This window comes from Apaloderma vittatum, unplaced genomic scaffold (assembly GCF_000703405.1).
Source record: "Apaloderma vittatum isolate BGI_N311 unplaced genomic scaffold, ASM70340v1 scaffold10235, whole genome shotgun sequence".
Taxonomy (NCBI): domain Eukaryota; kingdom Metazoa; phylum Chordata; class Aves; order Trogoniformes; family Trogonidae; genus Apaloderma; species Apaloderma vittatum.
Window position 1 is genome coordinate 43153 of NW_009716518.1, and position 16647 is coordinate 59799.

Consider the following 16647-nt stretch of genomic DNA (forward strand, 5'->3'; position numbering starts at 1 on the left):
CCTGCTGAATTTAGTGTTTCACAGGCAAAGCCCTCGCTGAGAAAAGAGTTCAAATGCAACCAGCTCCATCACTGGGGAGCTGAGCAGCTGGCATTTCACACCTTAGCTGCCTACAGTAGTCCATGGAGAAAGGTGCAACTACAGGGACAGATAAGTTGAGCTGTAGTTTGATTCTTATGTTTTGGACTTTATTTCATCCTATGAAAAAAAGATGATTTGGAAAACAGACAAAAAAACTTCTTTCAAAAGAAATCCATGCAGAGGTACTATGGAATAGCTTGGTCTGGTTTGAATTTGCATCTCCTCCCTTAAGGAGGATGTTTGTAACAAGATGTAAGACTAACTTTCAAAATGTCTTAGAAAAATTCAAATTGAAAAAAAGAAACTAATTAGAAAAAGGTCACTGCCCTTTCTCCCACAGTGGACTGTGACACCTATGCTTCATGTTAGTGAAGAATTATCGAGTGAGACCAAGGGTTATGGTGTAAGGAGAAATTAAATTGTATACCACCTCTTCCAGACTTTCTCACACATAAGGGAAGAGCAGTGAAGCTCTAACCTCTTAGCAACAGATGCCCATGCAAGGGGCAGGAGAGCAGACCCACTGGACAGTTTTGCAGACAAGGTCTTCCATCTCACCTGCCCGCTGCAGTCACAGGGATCACTGAAGCTGACGTACTCCTCCTCCCTACTGTACATTCCCAGGCCAATTTTGGTTGGCTTTTGCTCAGAGTCCAGCTGGAATTTCATCTTGGCCAAGTTGTCAAACAGTTTGGAAAGATGACGTTGCACCTGCAAAAGAAATTTCCTAAATAGAGTGGCTGAGAAAGGACAAGCACAGAGATCACCATACATGTCACGGGATCAATCACATTCACAAAGCGTGATCCTGAGCGTCTTGGGAGCACCACATCTTCTCCTGCATGGCCAGGATACTGCTAACACAAGATTCTTGCTCTCTCTCTCAATACTTCCACCTGTTTCTACATCATTTAGAAAATAGATATGCCTTAATTCACCATTGGGAAATCTCCCAGGGCAAAAGAACAGAAAGTATTCAACCTTTACATATCCTCTTAGCCCAAATTTCCCTATCTGTAGTGATGGGATGTCTCTAGCCATTGCTCCACCTCATCCTATTCTCAGTACACTGTGGAGTTTCATAGAATCAGAACAGCCTAGGTTGGAAGGGACCTTAGAGATCATCTAATCCAAATCCCTGCCATGGGCAGCAACGTCTCTCAACTAGACCAGGTTTCACTCTGAACCTTCCTGGTTTTTCACCACTTAGAAATCAAGTTCGTGCAAATTTAAACTCCTGAATTCTCCTCTATGGAGAAGAAAGACCTTAATTTCTGTCCAAAACCCACAACAAACAGCCTAGACCTATGAAATACTCATCTTGACCAGAAGCGCTCTTCCAGAAGAAAAAGAATAATTCAGCCTTTCCCTTTACACACCCAGCTGGGTTTGAAAAACCAACAGGGAGATGCCAGCAGTGTTGCTGGTGGCTCTCAACAGCGGCACCTGCCTGCTGGGAGCTGAGCAGGTCTCCAATACTTCTTCTAGATGACTGCATAACACACAACTACCTCGCTGCGTGTGCCACACACCGCTGCAAAGAGACACCTGCTTCTCCCAGGACTGATGTCCCCATGGCAAGGGTCAGCTCACAGAACAGTCCCAGACAGGAGCTGCCCCTCTTGATGACAACTGGGGCCAGCGAGGTGGACAGACTCCCGTGGGTGGGATGAGAAATAAGAACAGCCCACGATGCCTGGGGTGCTCTAATGCTTTCTGGGAAAGACGGGTGAACTTGTCCATTTAGTTCTGATTCACTGACTCACAAAGTGCTGCAACGCTCCTTCTCACAAGCTGTCCTCTTTGCATTGTCCTGCTTGGGCACAGCTCTGTATTCTTCCGACACATGTTCAAGCAGGGCCAAATGCTGGAAGGAGCTAAGTACCTCTGAGAAGAAAAGGGCACTCAGTTCCCCCCAGACTTACTTCAAATCTTAAGTAAACCAGAGAAACCTTTTCTTACCTCTAGATGTTTCTGCTCACAAATCCCCACTTCCCACTCCCAGACCTTGGCCAGGCTGTAGAGCTTCATATGAGCTCCAGCACTCGGTGCCATCCCGCTCCCGGAGCCCTGAATACACCTGAATCTGCGCAAGTTCAATACTCAGTTCAAGAGGATAATATTACTGTGTGCTTAATCCTCCTTTAGGAATTATCAGACTTTGAAACTACAGTGGAAAGGCTGAGAGCGTATCCGTGTATGATCCGACTTGACATTTACTTTGATTTTACTGCAAATAGTTTTGAATAACAGAAAACACCAGGAATTTCTTCTTACTCCATGGAGCATTGCAACACAGTATCTTTTCTTTGCTTCCTGTGGTTTTTTTTTTCCTCTCCATTTTAAGTATCAATCAACTACGTATTTATGATACTCTGTGGGCTGAAATCATCCAGCAGCAGAAACAGATGTAAGCACTGTTAAAGGTTAGAAGTAAACAGCAGCATTTCCAAATGCACATGCAAACTGCTCCATTCAGGAGCTCACAAGAATGTTGAAAATTATGAAAAGCTTAAAGAAGGTGAGATTGCTCACTACTGAAAGACAGAATAAGGAATTCACTCCTTAGCCAGCACTCTCCATTTGCTGTGAATATTCTGACTGGTTTTACATATCAACCCCAGCGTAGGGGCTGCATCCCCAACACCGCTGGCCAGAGCCCAGGGCAGCCAGGCCGAGTGGCTGAGGTTTCCTGACAGCACCTCCTGCAGCAATAATAATCAACCCCAACACCGCCACATTCCGTACGGACAAACATCTGAAACCTCTCCCTAGTGGGGACAGGGGGGGTCTGTGCTCCCCTGGGGAGTGAGGGGAAGAGCACAGGGAACCCATATCCTAAACCAAGAAGCTTACTACAAGTTCCTCCAACAGGATGACGCAGCAAGCCACCAAAGTCACCGGGAGGAATGGCATATTTGGAATGATTTCCCCACACCCGGCATTAAGCCATCATGCTCAGAAACCCAGCCCGGAGAGGAGAAGTCTCCCCAGTCAGACGGTGCAGAAGCCCACTGCAGGAGGTCCCAGCCTGGTCCCTGGAGATCTACTCGCTTGCCTTGGCCACAGTCACTGTCTAGCCACCAGCTGCCTCATCTCTTTCAGATTGTGTTCTCCTCTCCCCCTATAAATCAGGACATCCCAAAGGCCCTCACTTGGGGGAATAGAAAATGCATCTTCTGCCTACAGAAAGGAACAGCCTCTCCAAGCATTAGTTGTCAATGCTTCCACATCAGCCTGTGGCTCTTTCAGCAGCAGATGCTGTTGGGTGGCATCCCGTGATGGGCATCCAAGGTTAGCAACAGGTTTTGGCTCAGATTCTCATAAAAGGTGGTTTTCTCCAACTTCATTTTATCCCAGCAGAGATAAACCCACTGGTTTTATGGCATCACAAACATAGCTCTGCTCCGGGCAGTGCTTTCCGAACCATCTGAAAGCATCACTGGGGTTAGAGCAGACAACATGCAGGGCACATGTTGCCTTTCTGAGATGACAGGTGAAGGTCAGCTGTGAAGGAATTATTATTAATCCAAGCGAGGGTGGGAGAAAAAGCACTCAAGGAAGGATAAGCTGCAGGAGAGTCCCAAGATGGAATCTTCCACCATGACATTACTAACACAGCTGGGAAATGCAAAGGTGATGCAGTACGAGGCTTACCAGCTGCGGGCTGGTGCCATTAGAAAGAATATCCAATAAATCTGCAGAAGAAATGAAGTAAAATCTGGGAAAGGCCAACCTCTTCATGTCCAAATATTCAGCCAAAGCCTTCTCACACAGAGACAATCTGGGGAGACAAAGCAGATAAACAGAGCCTGGGACAGGTGGGTAAATACCTCTTCATGTTTCATGCTACAGTTTGAGTTATCAAGCAGCTTCTCCCCTGGCATGGGGAAATGCCTGACATGAGCTGAGCCTGTGGGCTGGTCCTCTACAGCATTTTCCAAACAGTTTTCATAGATCTCTTTCTACTCCCACAGGTCAAACAGCCTAAGAGCCAGAGAAGCCTCATAAAAAAAGCAGAAGCACAGGTGGAAGGGGCTGGAAAGGTTTTGCAGTCTGACCTACTGTTTTAGACAAGCTCATAACTGCCACAGGTGATTTCACACTGGGATGAAAGTTTCCACAACTCTTTTTATTCTAATGAGCCACATTTTAAAGTCTGATTCAGACCTACTCAGCTTTTCACGTTTGCAAAACCTGAAAGGAAATTTGCTTGCTTCGATGTGAAATGAATGTTTCAGCGTTTGCATGCTAAACTCTTGCTGAATTTACAAAGTTCCTAAATAATACGCAGCTAGTCCTCTGCGAGGAACATTGGCTTTATCTGATTAGAAAAAATAAAATCTGTGTTTTAAATGGATAGTTATTACTGACACAACAGCTGTCATATTAATTTTTAAGTGTGTTCCAGGTAGGCAAGCTTGTATGTTAAGAGAAGCGTATCCATCTCAGGGCACTGAGGTCTTTTGCAGAGTCTTGTTACACCGTACGTCAAGGGTATACATGCAGAGATAATTTCATAAATTAAAGAACACGGGCTCAGCTCTGCTGGAGATATCCCTGCTTGGACTGCTAAATCGACATTTAAGACACTGGGTTTGGGATGGTAGTGAGGCCATATTTTACTAAAACCAGATGACTGCCCGGCTTTATACGTGTGCAAGTCAATATTCAAGATGAGAATTTGCACATACACAAAGCCAGACTCCACTCTGGGGGCTTCAGGGGGATGGAGCGCGCGCACACAAAAAAAAACTCACAAGAAAACCCCAAATCTTAAGATCAGAAATGCTCTGACTTGTGAATGCAAGGAATGCATAGTCTAGGGAGAAATCCTCGGAGCACAGATTAAACAAATTTATTACAGTTGATCCTAGTCTGCACCAAAACCCTGGGATTTTTTAATTTCTACCTACCTGCCCAGAATATCCTCCAGTTGTTGGGACAGACCGGGTTTATTGGTGGCCTCCACAACATTTGGTGTTTTCTGAGCTTCATAGGCCAGTTCTTTAAAATCCACATCAATCCCTTCAAAGCGTTCGGAGTCCTAAAAAGCGATACAAAGAATGTGTTCACAGTAAGGCACAGAAGTATTTTGTGCTAAAAGATCACCTCTGCTGGATACTGTCTCGGGGCTGAAGGGAAGGACTTTGTGCAGGGAGCTTCCTGCCCATTTCAGAAGGGCCCTTCCAGCCACGTGCCCAAAACAAGTCTCCAGTTGGCCACTTGCCACCTTCTCACTGTGTCCCGATGAGCCGTGATCCATGCAGACCCCAATGAGCAGGACCAACCGTTTTCATGGGATTGAATTCCTCTTGGAATGTCTCCTTATAACTCTTTCTCTTCTGTGCCCAGATGAAACACCAGGTTGCCCTGGCCACGGCAGCAGGAGATGCTCCCATAAGGGTGAAAGGCTGCTGACTCCTTGTGAGTTCACTCTTCCCCTCTTGCTACAGCACAGGAGTCCCAGCATCTGTCCCTGAAATGGGTACGATGACACCTGCAGAGGACAGCCCTTCCGTGCCCCATGGCAGCAGCAGAGGAGCACGCTGACAATTATGCTTTACACCTAACAGGGACCATGAATTTCTGGAGTTAAGGGTAAAGAATAAACAAAGCTGGGTTCAGAATGCCTCTGCTCCTCTCTCCTTCCCAGCTGGGCCTCCTGAGTGAGCCGGGACACCGACTGGAAACGCTCCAAGCTTTCCTGGTAACGCTTCCACCTTAACCCGTGCTCATCACCAGTAGCAAGCTCGAGGGTTGAGCCCTCCCTGAAAACACGCCACGAGGCTTCGAGTTTCATCTTTTCTCTAGGGAAGGGAAGAAGCTGTTGATTCGTACCACCTGCCAGACGGGCACTGCGATGCAGGCAGCTGCCCAGGAGGACACAGATTGAAATCATGATGCGATTTCATACCTGCCCTTAACAAGCTGCTGGGTGTTAACAGCTTGCTGGCACACGGTCCAGCCTTCAGGCCTGTATATACATACATACATATAGACATCATATATATATATATACACACGGGTTATCAGCACCTGCATGTGTTGCCCAGAGGTGTGCCCAGAGCTCTCCAAAGTAGAGGGAGGAACACACTAAGCAGGCCAGAGAGAAGGGATGGAGCCAGGGGCGGGTATTGTCCGGGTGTCACCAGGCTGGGCACCCCCCGTGGGTGGCAATCCTCACCCACCGGGTGGCAGTCCCCCCACGGCAGTGACAGGGACACTGCGCATGGATGGGGACAGCAGTGATTGTCCCTCTGTACTCAGCACTGGTGAGGCTGCACCTTGAGTATTGTGTTCAGTTTTGGTCACCTCAGTACAGGAGAGATCTCGAGGTGTTGGAGCGAGTGCAGAGGAGGGCAACAAAGTGGGTGAAGGGCCTGGAGAACAGACCTTATGAGGAGCGAGTGAGGGAGCTGGGTCTGTTCAGTTTGACGAAGAGGAGGCTGAGGGGTGATCTCATCATGCTCTACAATTACTGGAAAGGACATTGTAGAGAGGCTGGTGCTGGTCTCTTCTCACAGGGAATTAGGGACAGAACCAGGGGGAATGGTTACAAGTTGCAACAGGGCAGGTTTAGGCTGGATAGTAAGAAATTCTTCACGGAAAGAATGGTCAGACCCTGGAACAGACTGCCTATGGATGGGGTTGAGTCGCCATCCCTGGATGTGTTCACGTGTCGTTTAGATGGGGTGTTGGGTGATATGGTTTAGGGGTGACCTTGTAGTGTAGGGTCAATCGTTAGACTTGATCCCAAGGGTCTTTTCCAACCTGAATTGTTCTATGATTCTATGAAACCAGGAGCCAGCTTGGAAGATTTGCTAAACAATCAAAGGAATTTTGGAACAAGACTGGAAGCAGGACTCGAAGCAGCTACTCTCCCCCTGCACCAGTGCTGAAGGTAGGGAAGGAGCTGCCACTAAAGCTGCCTGGTCCAGCTCTGGTTTGATGATTTGCAATGTCTGAGTAATTATCTCAGTCCTCTCTCCTCTGAGGGAAGAGGGAACATGCCTGCAGTGCTGAAAGAAGCCAGCAGCCTTGCGCTTAGTCTCCAGGAGCTCTGTGTTTGCTACGCAGCAGTGGGGAGGAGAAAAGCAGCTCCTCAGCATGGCTCAGGCACAACCTGCAGCACAAAAACATCCTGGGGCAGCACTAGGGAAAGTGTTACAGCACTAAGGGAGCCTCCAGAAAAGCAAGGCAGCAGGAGAAAAGCCCTGCGGTGGGTAACTTGGCCTATTTCTCATAATGGAGGTGGCTCTTTAACACTTTCCAAACATGAAAAACAGAGATTTGGGGTTTCATACCTTGGGAAGCTGTGCCCGTATATCTTCTGAGCCTATGAATATGCTCTCCAAGTGAGACCACGTACGCTGCACCTCGAACCAGAGAGAAATGACAGAGTCCGCAGTGGACAGCTTTCTCTGCCACACCGACACCTCCTCCAGGAAGAACGCAATATATTTCGATGTCATTAAATTCTGCAGCTGCACCTGGTTGTCTTCTAAAGTTTCAATAAGTTCCTCGTCTGACCTCAGCAACGGGATGTTTGTCCGGGGGTGAGGCTCATATTGAAACTCCTTGGTGCTCCAAGTCATTTTTAGCTCCTTGAGGACTTTCTCCATACTCATTTCTCGCACTGCTTTGTCCACGATGCCACGAACCTCATCCTCAAAATTATGCAGGTTGAGCTTCAGGAGGTCAGCCAGTGTGGTGTCCGAGTCCATCACAAACCTCACACCTGTCATCTGCATGAGTTGATTCCAGTGTCTTTCTCTAATGGCTGGATTTTGAAGTTCTGCCACAGCTTTCAAGGCCACCAGCATGTTCTTCACCTTGCTGTCCAGCCCAGTGAAAGCATCCCACACTCTCATCTCCTTATCCAAGTTCCGAATCTCTCTTGCAAACCTTTTGCACTCCAGATCCATGTTTTCCACATTAATATCCACCCATCTGGTGGTCTGCCAGTCGTCAAGGCTAGTGTTCACGAGGGAGATCATATCCCAGAGCTCTTTGAGAAGACACAGCTCCTTTCTGCACTGCTTCAGCTGTTTATAATCTGGCACCATGACTTCAAACAGACCAGCTGACTCGTAAATTGAGGTCATGGCTGACTCCATTTGTTTAATCTCAATGTGCTTTGCATCTAGCTGTTGATAAGGCTTTTCGGTGTCGAACCTAGAAAGAAGTGTTTATTCTTCATAAGTGGTATTGTAACAACTTCTAAAGAAAACATAAAACAAACAGTGCCTCTAAGAGATAAAGCAGAGATGAAATGTCTATAGTACACAGGGACAGTACAGCCACACGGCACTACTCATGTCACCTTAGAGCGATCCCGTGCACTCAGCATTCCAACTCAATCTCTCGTTGACACCAGACAAGCATTCCCAGGGACAAAGCACCCCAGGGATGACAGATGCCAGGAGACACCAGGAGAAGGTAAGGCAAGGCAGGCAAGGGCTCAAGCACACATGCTTGAGGACGCTCGGAGATGATCACATAAAGCTTTTTTTTTTTTTTTCCCCCCCTCGGGGATTTTCTGATGCTATAATATGCTCGTACCTGAATGGTGCTTGCTTCCGAAATCGCTCTCTGAATCTCTGCTGCTCGACATCAAACGCCACGCAGCTCTTGCGCAGACCTGTCATTTCGTTTGCCTGCAGAGGAGCCACATGCTGTTTCACAGCTATCGCCAGCTTCTTTATATTGTTCCATTTTTCTGGCAGCTCCTGCAAGCGAAATTTCAATGCCAGTAGGGAGTATTTGCTATTTGATATAAGGCTCATCTGATCTGTTTATAGATAACCACAGAACAGGAAAAGCAACAGATTCTGTGTCTAAAATTGTAAGGAAGTTTCGTTGTAAAGGCTAAACACACAATTTGATATAAAACTCACCAGTTATTCCAGATTTTGAAGACTAATGAAGAATGAGACTTTATAACAGACTGCTCTGATTGTAAAAAAATGTTCCATAAGTTCAGAAGAAGGGTTCCAGACTAGAACCTGAGCTCCCAGGATGGTTCAGGGCTCAAGAGCAAGCAGTGATCCTAATGCCAGACCCAGCAGATCTGGAACCTGCCAGGAGCAGCTGAAAGCAGGAGGATAGGCTGCAAAAGCAAGCTCATCAGATTGTCCACCTTTCCAGAACTCATTAAGAAACAGGGCCTGGAAAATCTCCTGCCAGCTCTGAGAAGAGGTGTTCTACCAGAAGGACTTCTAGAAAGCTCCCTGAGGCAAATCCCTCCAGCCCATGTAATAATATTTGTACTAAATGGGGCTGGTTTCTTATTCATGTCTGCATCCAAGCTGCAAGTGCCCGCCACTTCTGACAATCCACCCTCTGTAACTGGGATTTTCCTCAAGAAGAGATTTTATTTCTTGTCCTGAGCCATATCCTCAGCCCAGGGCTCTGCTGTCCTCAAGTCCCAGTGCCACATGTACTGTGGAATCCTACAGAACAGACTTTGGGTTTCTTTTCATCCCAATTCATGTAGTTGAGGAGATTAATGGAGACCCACAAACACTGTGGAAAAAAGGAAGTAACCTGGGGGTAACTCTGAGGTGGTAGAGGTGACCAGAGCAGGGCCAGTCCCTCCTGAGGGAGTCTCTTTTTTGACACTTTATATTCCGGTCTCGATAGAAATCACTATCCATGACCACAGCAGGGCACATGCGGAGTTGCTTCCTTCTCCTTCTGATCCGAACTACCAGCTCCAGCCCATCCATCTCCACAGCCATGAAGGCAGCGGTACCTAGAGGAACTTACTTCTGGTTTTCCCACCACTTACGGGAGCGAATGAATCATTCAGCTCCATGTTGCTGTCACTTGCCAGAAAGCATACAACTGTTCTGTTATCTCCTGCATCTGAACGGCTGCTCCGCATCCCTCATTTCTTCTATCAGGAAAACAAATTAGTTGCTGGAACGTACTTGCACAAACAGGCACCAGACAAGCAGCTCTCGGGCAGAGGAATTAGCAGAGCAGGGTTCCCCCCAGCACCGTCTCTTGTGCTGGACTTAAGCTCTTGCAGCATCCAGAGCCTCTACATAAGGTAGCTCTCCTGGTTTTCAGGGAGTCTGTAGGAATTCAGATATCTTTAGGACCTTTTACTACTCCAGATTCAGTGATCCAGAATCACGGACCCACAGATCACAGTTGCACAGGCAGATTTGCTCAACCCCGCTCAGAGATGAGAACTGCAGCCGAGAACAGGAGCCTTTGCCACGCAGACACGTAAGGCAGGAACATCTCCCCAAAAGTTCCTGCTTTAAACTTTGTGTCCTACACAGACTCCTCTGCCCACAGCACCCCATGGCTACAGGCACCCATCAGCACAGACCCACATGCTTCTCCACGGTAACTTCTTGGGTCTTGCCGGTGCTGCTGGTCTCCTGTTCCCCGAGGCTGGCTGGGCACCTCACAGTATTTTTTATTCTACAGATCATGGTTCGCTTTCCAGAAATGAAAGGAATCCTCCTAAAAATCTCCTAATACATCAGAGCCAGATGTGGAAGGGTGCCAAAATACTTTTCATAACCTGCTCCCAGCAATGTCCTCTAGGTGAAGCAGATGTGGTGTTACAGACCCAGTGAAGGACTGAAGTCCTACACGAAGGCAACTCCTCTGCCAACATTATCCTTCCCATCTCCACAGTTGCCAAGAACTGGCTTATTTGAAAATAATTATAATTCAACCTAATTAACAGATGTATTTGAAAATGCATTAATTTTTTTCAAGAGTAATCGCTGGGAGTTGGAGCAGGCAGTTCTATGTTTTTCATACATAACAAAAGGCTTAATCTCTGCTTTAAAAGAAAAAATCTCAATATAACTCCAAAATTTGAAGCTATTAAGGCACATCCCGCAATAACAAAATACTATCTACTGAGGCCCTCTAATGACAAGGAGTGAGGTCTTAAATATTCCTGCAATTCTCTTCAATCTCACGCTCTCTTTGCTACTCAGCAAATCGGAGTGCCCTGCACAAGTTCGCACCCACCTCCAGCTGCTTATAGACTTCCTCTGGCAGTTGCTGCTCGTACGTCTTCAGCAGCTCGACGGTTTGCTTCAGGGGCTCAAACATGGCATCGGTGACACCATGACGTTCCTTAACGGCCAGGAGATGACCCATAGTCTCCACCAAGCCTTCGTAATCACCTTTTTCAACCTTTTTGCTCAAACCTTTTTCAGTGGCTTTTATGAACTCATCCAGGTCAGCCAAGCTGTGGTGACACAAAGCAGAAGACAAAATGAGAGGAGATCCTACGGAAATAATCGTCAGCCAGACACCAGGCAGGGAACTGGCATGTCCAGGGAAAAATTCTGGCTAGCCCTGTCCATTGCACAGCAACGTGCCGAGAGCCTCATAACCCCAATTTCTGTTCACAGGGATCCATCGACGTGGTACGGCTTCCTGCAAGGAGCAGATAAATAGGTTGGGACTTCTCAGGTTGGAGAAAAGGTCCCTGAGAAAGAGCATAACGGAGACCTGAGAGCTCAGGAGTGGTCTGGACAGAAGGAGTTTGAAAGGAGAGCTTTCATCCCGTCCCTTCCAATACAAGAATTTAAGATCCCCAAAGGAACCTGGCAGATTGCAAAGCTACAACAAATGAGGATTCTTCTTTACACACCACCTCATTTCACGCGGTTTAAGTCTCTGGCTCACAAGGATGCAGATATTAAAAATTCATAGCAGTTCAGAAAAGCAACCAAACATTTATGGGAGAAGGAAAAATCCAACCAGGTCTTTAAATACAAAGACATGACCCCTGTCTCTCAAAGTCCTTGAGCTATAAATGATGGAGACCAGGCAAGTATTTAGGCAAAGTGTTCCTGCCTGTTCTCAGTCTCACCAGGCACTGTTGGCAGAGGCATGACGGGTTCCTGGATCTCTGGTCCTTTCCAGAAGAGCCATTCTTCTCAAACACTTATTTTTAAGTATCCACACTTAGATTCTGTGGATGCTGGTGAGCCAAAATGTATCCTTAAAACTTAACCTAGTAAAAACTAAATTGCTGAGTCAGGAATTCTTAATAAGAACTCCTAAACGCCTCCTCCAAGCTACACAAAAATATCTTTGCACAGAGATCATCTAACAGAATTATCATGCTGGAAATAACACTAGAGCTCCTACCATCCACCGCACACAGCAGCCTTCACTACTACGTGTCTGTAAATACTTCTTTGTAAACATCCCAGACCTACGACATCCTTCAGTCGCAACCACTCAAATAAATCACCCGACTCATCGTTGTGCACAGATCCATCAACTGAGCAGCTACACAGAGAAGGGAACACACGTTACTTAGAAACTTACATCCAAAACTCCTTCTTTTTGTAACCCTGGAACTCCCTCCCCATGACTGCTCGTGCCAGACAACCCGAATTTCTTTTTGGAGCAATATAGTAGGGCAAGTATCTCACAGCATTCATGCAGCTTTACTGAGGGCTAATAGCAAACTCCACAAAGTAAGCACGGAGTCATAGCAGGGATCAGATGAGCTGGGTCAGGATGAATGGACATCCTTCTTAACAGCACACAGCAGGTCCCGGGAGCATCGGCTCGTGGGGTGTCAGTGGTACCAAGCCCATACAACTGTTTCCACTTTACACACTCAGCCACACCAGTTCCCAGCAGGGAATGGAAGATGTAGGGGTTGGGATGGTGTTCCATGCAATACGGCCCCTTCTTTTGTTCCTGTATTAGCTGACTAGTTATCAGCATGAAACAATGAAGCCCAGCCCAGACAAGCAAAACCCGTTTTGGTCAGCACAAGTCCCAAGGAGAAGAGGTGTCTTACCTGTGCGTGACGTGGTCCATGAGATGCTGCTTGAACATCAAGCTCCACCTTTTAACTGTGTTCAGCAAAGACGCCTTGAAAGGCCGAGCATCGACTTTCAGCCAGCTCTGGAAGATGCTGACGGGCTCAATGCGATTCACCTCCTCGTAGATCTTCTCGTAGGAGTCGATCTGCTCTCTGAACTGCTGCAGCGTGGGAGGTGTCTCGGGGACCCCATCGTCCGCGTGGGCCTCGATTTCTGCAGTGGTGAGGATGTGTCCGTAGAGGAGGAACTGGCGGTAGAACTCCTTTCTGTCCTCCCCGTAGAGGTAGGAGTAGTGCTCGAAGGTACTGCGGTACTCACAGCAGGCAGCCATCACTGCCTGCACACGTCCCATCAGGTCATGGCGCATGTCGGCCAGATCGGCCATGTCCTCCATGTCGGCCTAGAAGAGGAGAGCACAGTGAGGCGGGAGCAGCGTGGGACCTCCCCGCTGCCACCCAGCACGAGGGAGCTCCACAGCCACGGACCTGGTAGTGGGGGAAGCCACTGTGCTCGGCCAGCCTGGGCACCAGCGAGGAGATCCGGTAGATGTCATTGAGAAGACTTTCCACCATGTCATAGAAGCCATCGTTTGTGCCGGGGTCCATGGAGGGATGAAAGGTCAAATCTGGGATCACCAAGTCCAGCTGCACCTCCAGCAGGGGAGCGAGTCCCGCCTCAGGATCTGGTAGGGAAGAACAGAGATATTGAACCTTTTTCAAGGGGAGAAAAGTGATCCTGAACCACCGCTGCCATCCTACCACAAGGTGAACACATGTCCCAAAAGGAGCCCAGGCAGGTGTGACCACAGAGCAGACACCCGCTCGCTAGGTGCAGTAACGCTGTGTCTGACACACACAAGACGGAGGAGAAGCTGGAAAACTAGTTGATGTTCTGGTACCCACAGGAGATACTGGAGAACAGATAAGACATGAGTGATTCAAGGACCAGAAAAAAAAGAGAGCGGAGGAAAGCCTTAAATAGACCAGGCTCTTAAACTAATCAAATGGGAGTCTGAGAGCCGAACAATTACTGCACATAAGTGCTTGCAGAGGAGAAAAACAACAGGAACCAAGAGGCTCTTTAATTTAGTGGAGAAAGGCTTGGGGGGAGAAAAAAAAAAAGAACAAAAAACCCCACAAAAAATCAACAGCAACTGGAAACTGAAGCGAAATGCAAATTTGAAATTATGTGCATGTTTTGTCAAGACGGTGAAGAGCTGGATGCAGTTCTCCAACTCAGTGTCCCTCCACATCCAAGAGGGAAGCACTGGTGGAAACATGCTTCAGCTGGACACAAGCTGCTCTCAGCAGAGTGAGGGAACCTCCACGGTGGCCTTAGGCAGGAGGTCTGATTTAGTGACTGCTGACCCCACCTCATCTCTTCACTGGACTAACGCTCAGGGAGTGAGATTTTTCTTTCATGTCTTTCACCAACAGAACCAGCTCCACAAATGAAACTTTACATCACCTGGATGCTTTGTGCTTGAGAGGCAGGAGATGGATGATGCTCAAGCACAGACTTGGGATGATGCCTCAGTTTTGTCTGTCCATTAATCCCTACAAGTGGTGCATAGCTGCTTCTATCCCTCCCGCTGAGCAACGCCTTTCTCCAGTGATGGAGGGATGGAGTCACCCCCCGTGTTTGGAGGCTCCTCCAGCATTTGTTGCAGGCAGTGCAGGAGGCACAACAGAAAGGCAGAAAGAAGAGATGAGCTCTTAGGCATGAAGAAGAGCACAAAGCAGATGCCTTTTGGTGAGATTGAAGCACTCATCACGACCAGCGGAGAGCAACCAGCAGTCACCTGTGTTTTCCAGGAGGTACTTGAGCGAGGACTCAATGGCAGTGAAGAATCCATCCAGGACTATCTCATCCAAATAATCCACATAAGCCTTCCAGACATCAGATGCTGGGTCTGCAAGTAAGAGGCTCTGGTTTTCCTGGAAGAAAAAGAAGATGCCTTCAAATACAATGGGGCTGAGTATATCCTGCAAGAGGGCTGCACACAGCTAAGAGCTGATGCCAGTGAGCACAGGGGTACCAGCCTTGTGGAGGGATGGGAAATCCGACAGATGTAGCTGCTGGTGGCATAGCCATGACTTGCACCTTTCGTCAAGGGCTGCTTTGTTATCCGAAACAATTCAAAATAATTGCAGGGCAAAAACGGAGTGCAGAAGAGCCTTAGGAGATCTGCAACTTGTTCTCCTCCTCCTTCTCTGAGGACACAGGGCTCAAAGACACTTTGCACTCGGGTCTCAAAGGGTCATCCCAAATGCATGAAGACCCAGACCTGATGGCCTGTATCATGTTACCTTGAGTGGACGAGGCTTTCAAGGCAGACTGCTTGCACCTCTGCCCCACAAATGGTCATCTCAAGATCAGCAAGCTTTTAAATTCCATAAAGGGTTTTTAAATAACCCATATATAACCAGATAAAGATTGGGGTATCAGAAGACAGGGGGTTGTCTAACAAACTCCTTTCTCATCTTAGTGTGTTCCTTTCCTCTAGACAAGCTCCCAGTCAGGAGGTCACAGCAGGGACTCATCTTTTCTGGATTGCCTTTTTCTATGCTCACAAGGTCAGGCTGTGCGCTTGCTCCCTGCATCTCCCGGGCTCTGCTGTGATCCTGTCCCCCAGTCTGCTGCGCCCTCTCCTTCTCCTCTTTTTGTCATTCCCAGGTCTTGATTTGATAATGTCCCCTTGTTACCGGGCTTTGACTGCATCTTTACTCCAGGGGCCTCATCCCAGTGAAAGTAGGGCAATGAAAGCCAGCCTCCAGCTGTTCTGCCTCTTCCTGTTGGTGCCCGTACCCAACCCCTCGCTGTGCTTCTCACAGCAGCCTCAAGACTCACGTGCCCCCAGGAAGACTTGGAACAACCAAGGAAAGCCCTGCAGAGCAGCTCTTGGCCCCTCTTCTGCTCCCTCTCCGGGTTTGACCAGCACAGCAGGCCAGAGGCATGGGGACATCCCCTTTGGGGCCACAGGGCCTTTCTCTCCCCAGTACCTCCACACTGTTTTGCAGCTGGTCCTGCCTCTGCGAGCAGCATTGATGGTGCCACCACACCGGTGGTGCCAGCCCTCTTGCCATGACAACAACCCCGTATTCTCCCTGGCCACTCAGGCAAGTGCCCTGGGCTTTTGGGTGTTGGCTGGAGGTGGTTGAACCTGTTACAGCTGCGGTGGCAGAACAGCAGGGGCAAGGGAAAATCTTCAGCAGGGGTTCAGTGTGCAGAGAAGGGGTTAGAGGTCCAGGGCTGACCGCAGAGAGCAAGGTAAGGTAAGCAACAAGAGCTTGGTCTTACAGAGAGGGTCAGCTGGTTCTTCCCAGTGTCCAAGGCAAGATTTTGACTCTCAGGAGAGGGATGGACCTCTCTCCAAGCTGAGGTGCTGTCCCTGACATGACCACTGCCTCACTCTGGACAGGTGAGGAGCAGAGCTCCGGGTTTTCTCAAGGCCTACAGAAAAGATGCTCAGCTCTGGCAAAGCCGCTGGAAAGCACCGAGGTTTCGGATGGCAGCTTTTCTCCAGTCACCCAGCTTCTCCCTGGACCATCAGCATCACCTCCTGCTCCCACAGAGGGACAAGGACTCTGAATCCGAAGGATCACTCGCAGCCAAAGCTGCCTCTCTTAATTTCAGGGCAATACTTGGGAGGGAGATTTCTCTCCCCTGAGCAGGAATCCGAAGCTTGATGCACGACTCCCCTCTAGTGGCTCCACAACAGGCGGGACGTGGAGCC

The 16647-nt window shown here is 48.3% G+C and overlaps 1 protein-coding gene across 1 annotated transcript in view; it reads right to left on the reverse strand.

Moving 5' to 3' along the window:
- The window catches only part of LOC104274054 (dynein heavy chain 9, axonemal-like), a gene marked incomplete at its 3' end in the record, with an annotated part of 77709 nt that overhangs the window by 43028 nt on the left and 18034 nt on the right, over positions 1-16647 (reverse strand). Inside the window, exons 14-22 of the mRNA XM_009869570.1 lie at positions 14713-14848; positions 13397-13593; positions 12887-13311; positions 11086-11308; positions 8647-8813; positions 7389-8259; positions 4998-5128; positions 3739-3865; positions 640-792 (exon numbers count right to left, since the gene is read on the reverse strand). Of these exons, the coding sequence (XP_009867872.1) occupies positions 640-792; positions 3739-3865; positions 4998-5128; positions 7389-8259; positions 8647-8813; positions 11086-11308; positions 12887-13311; positions 13397-13593; positions 14713-14848 (2430 nt within the window). The remainder of the gene's footprint in view (positions 1-639; positions 793-3738; positions 3866-4997; positions 5129-7388; positions 8260-8646; positions 8814-11085; positions 11309-12886; positions 13312-13396; positions 13594-14712; positions 14849-16647) is intronic.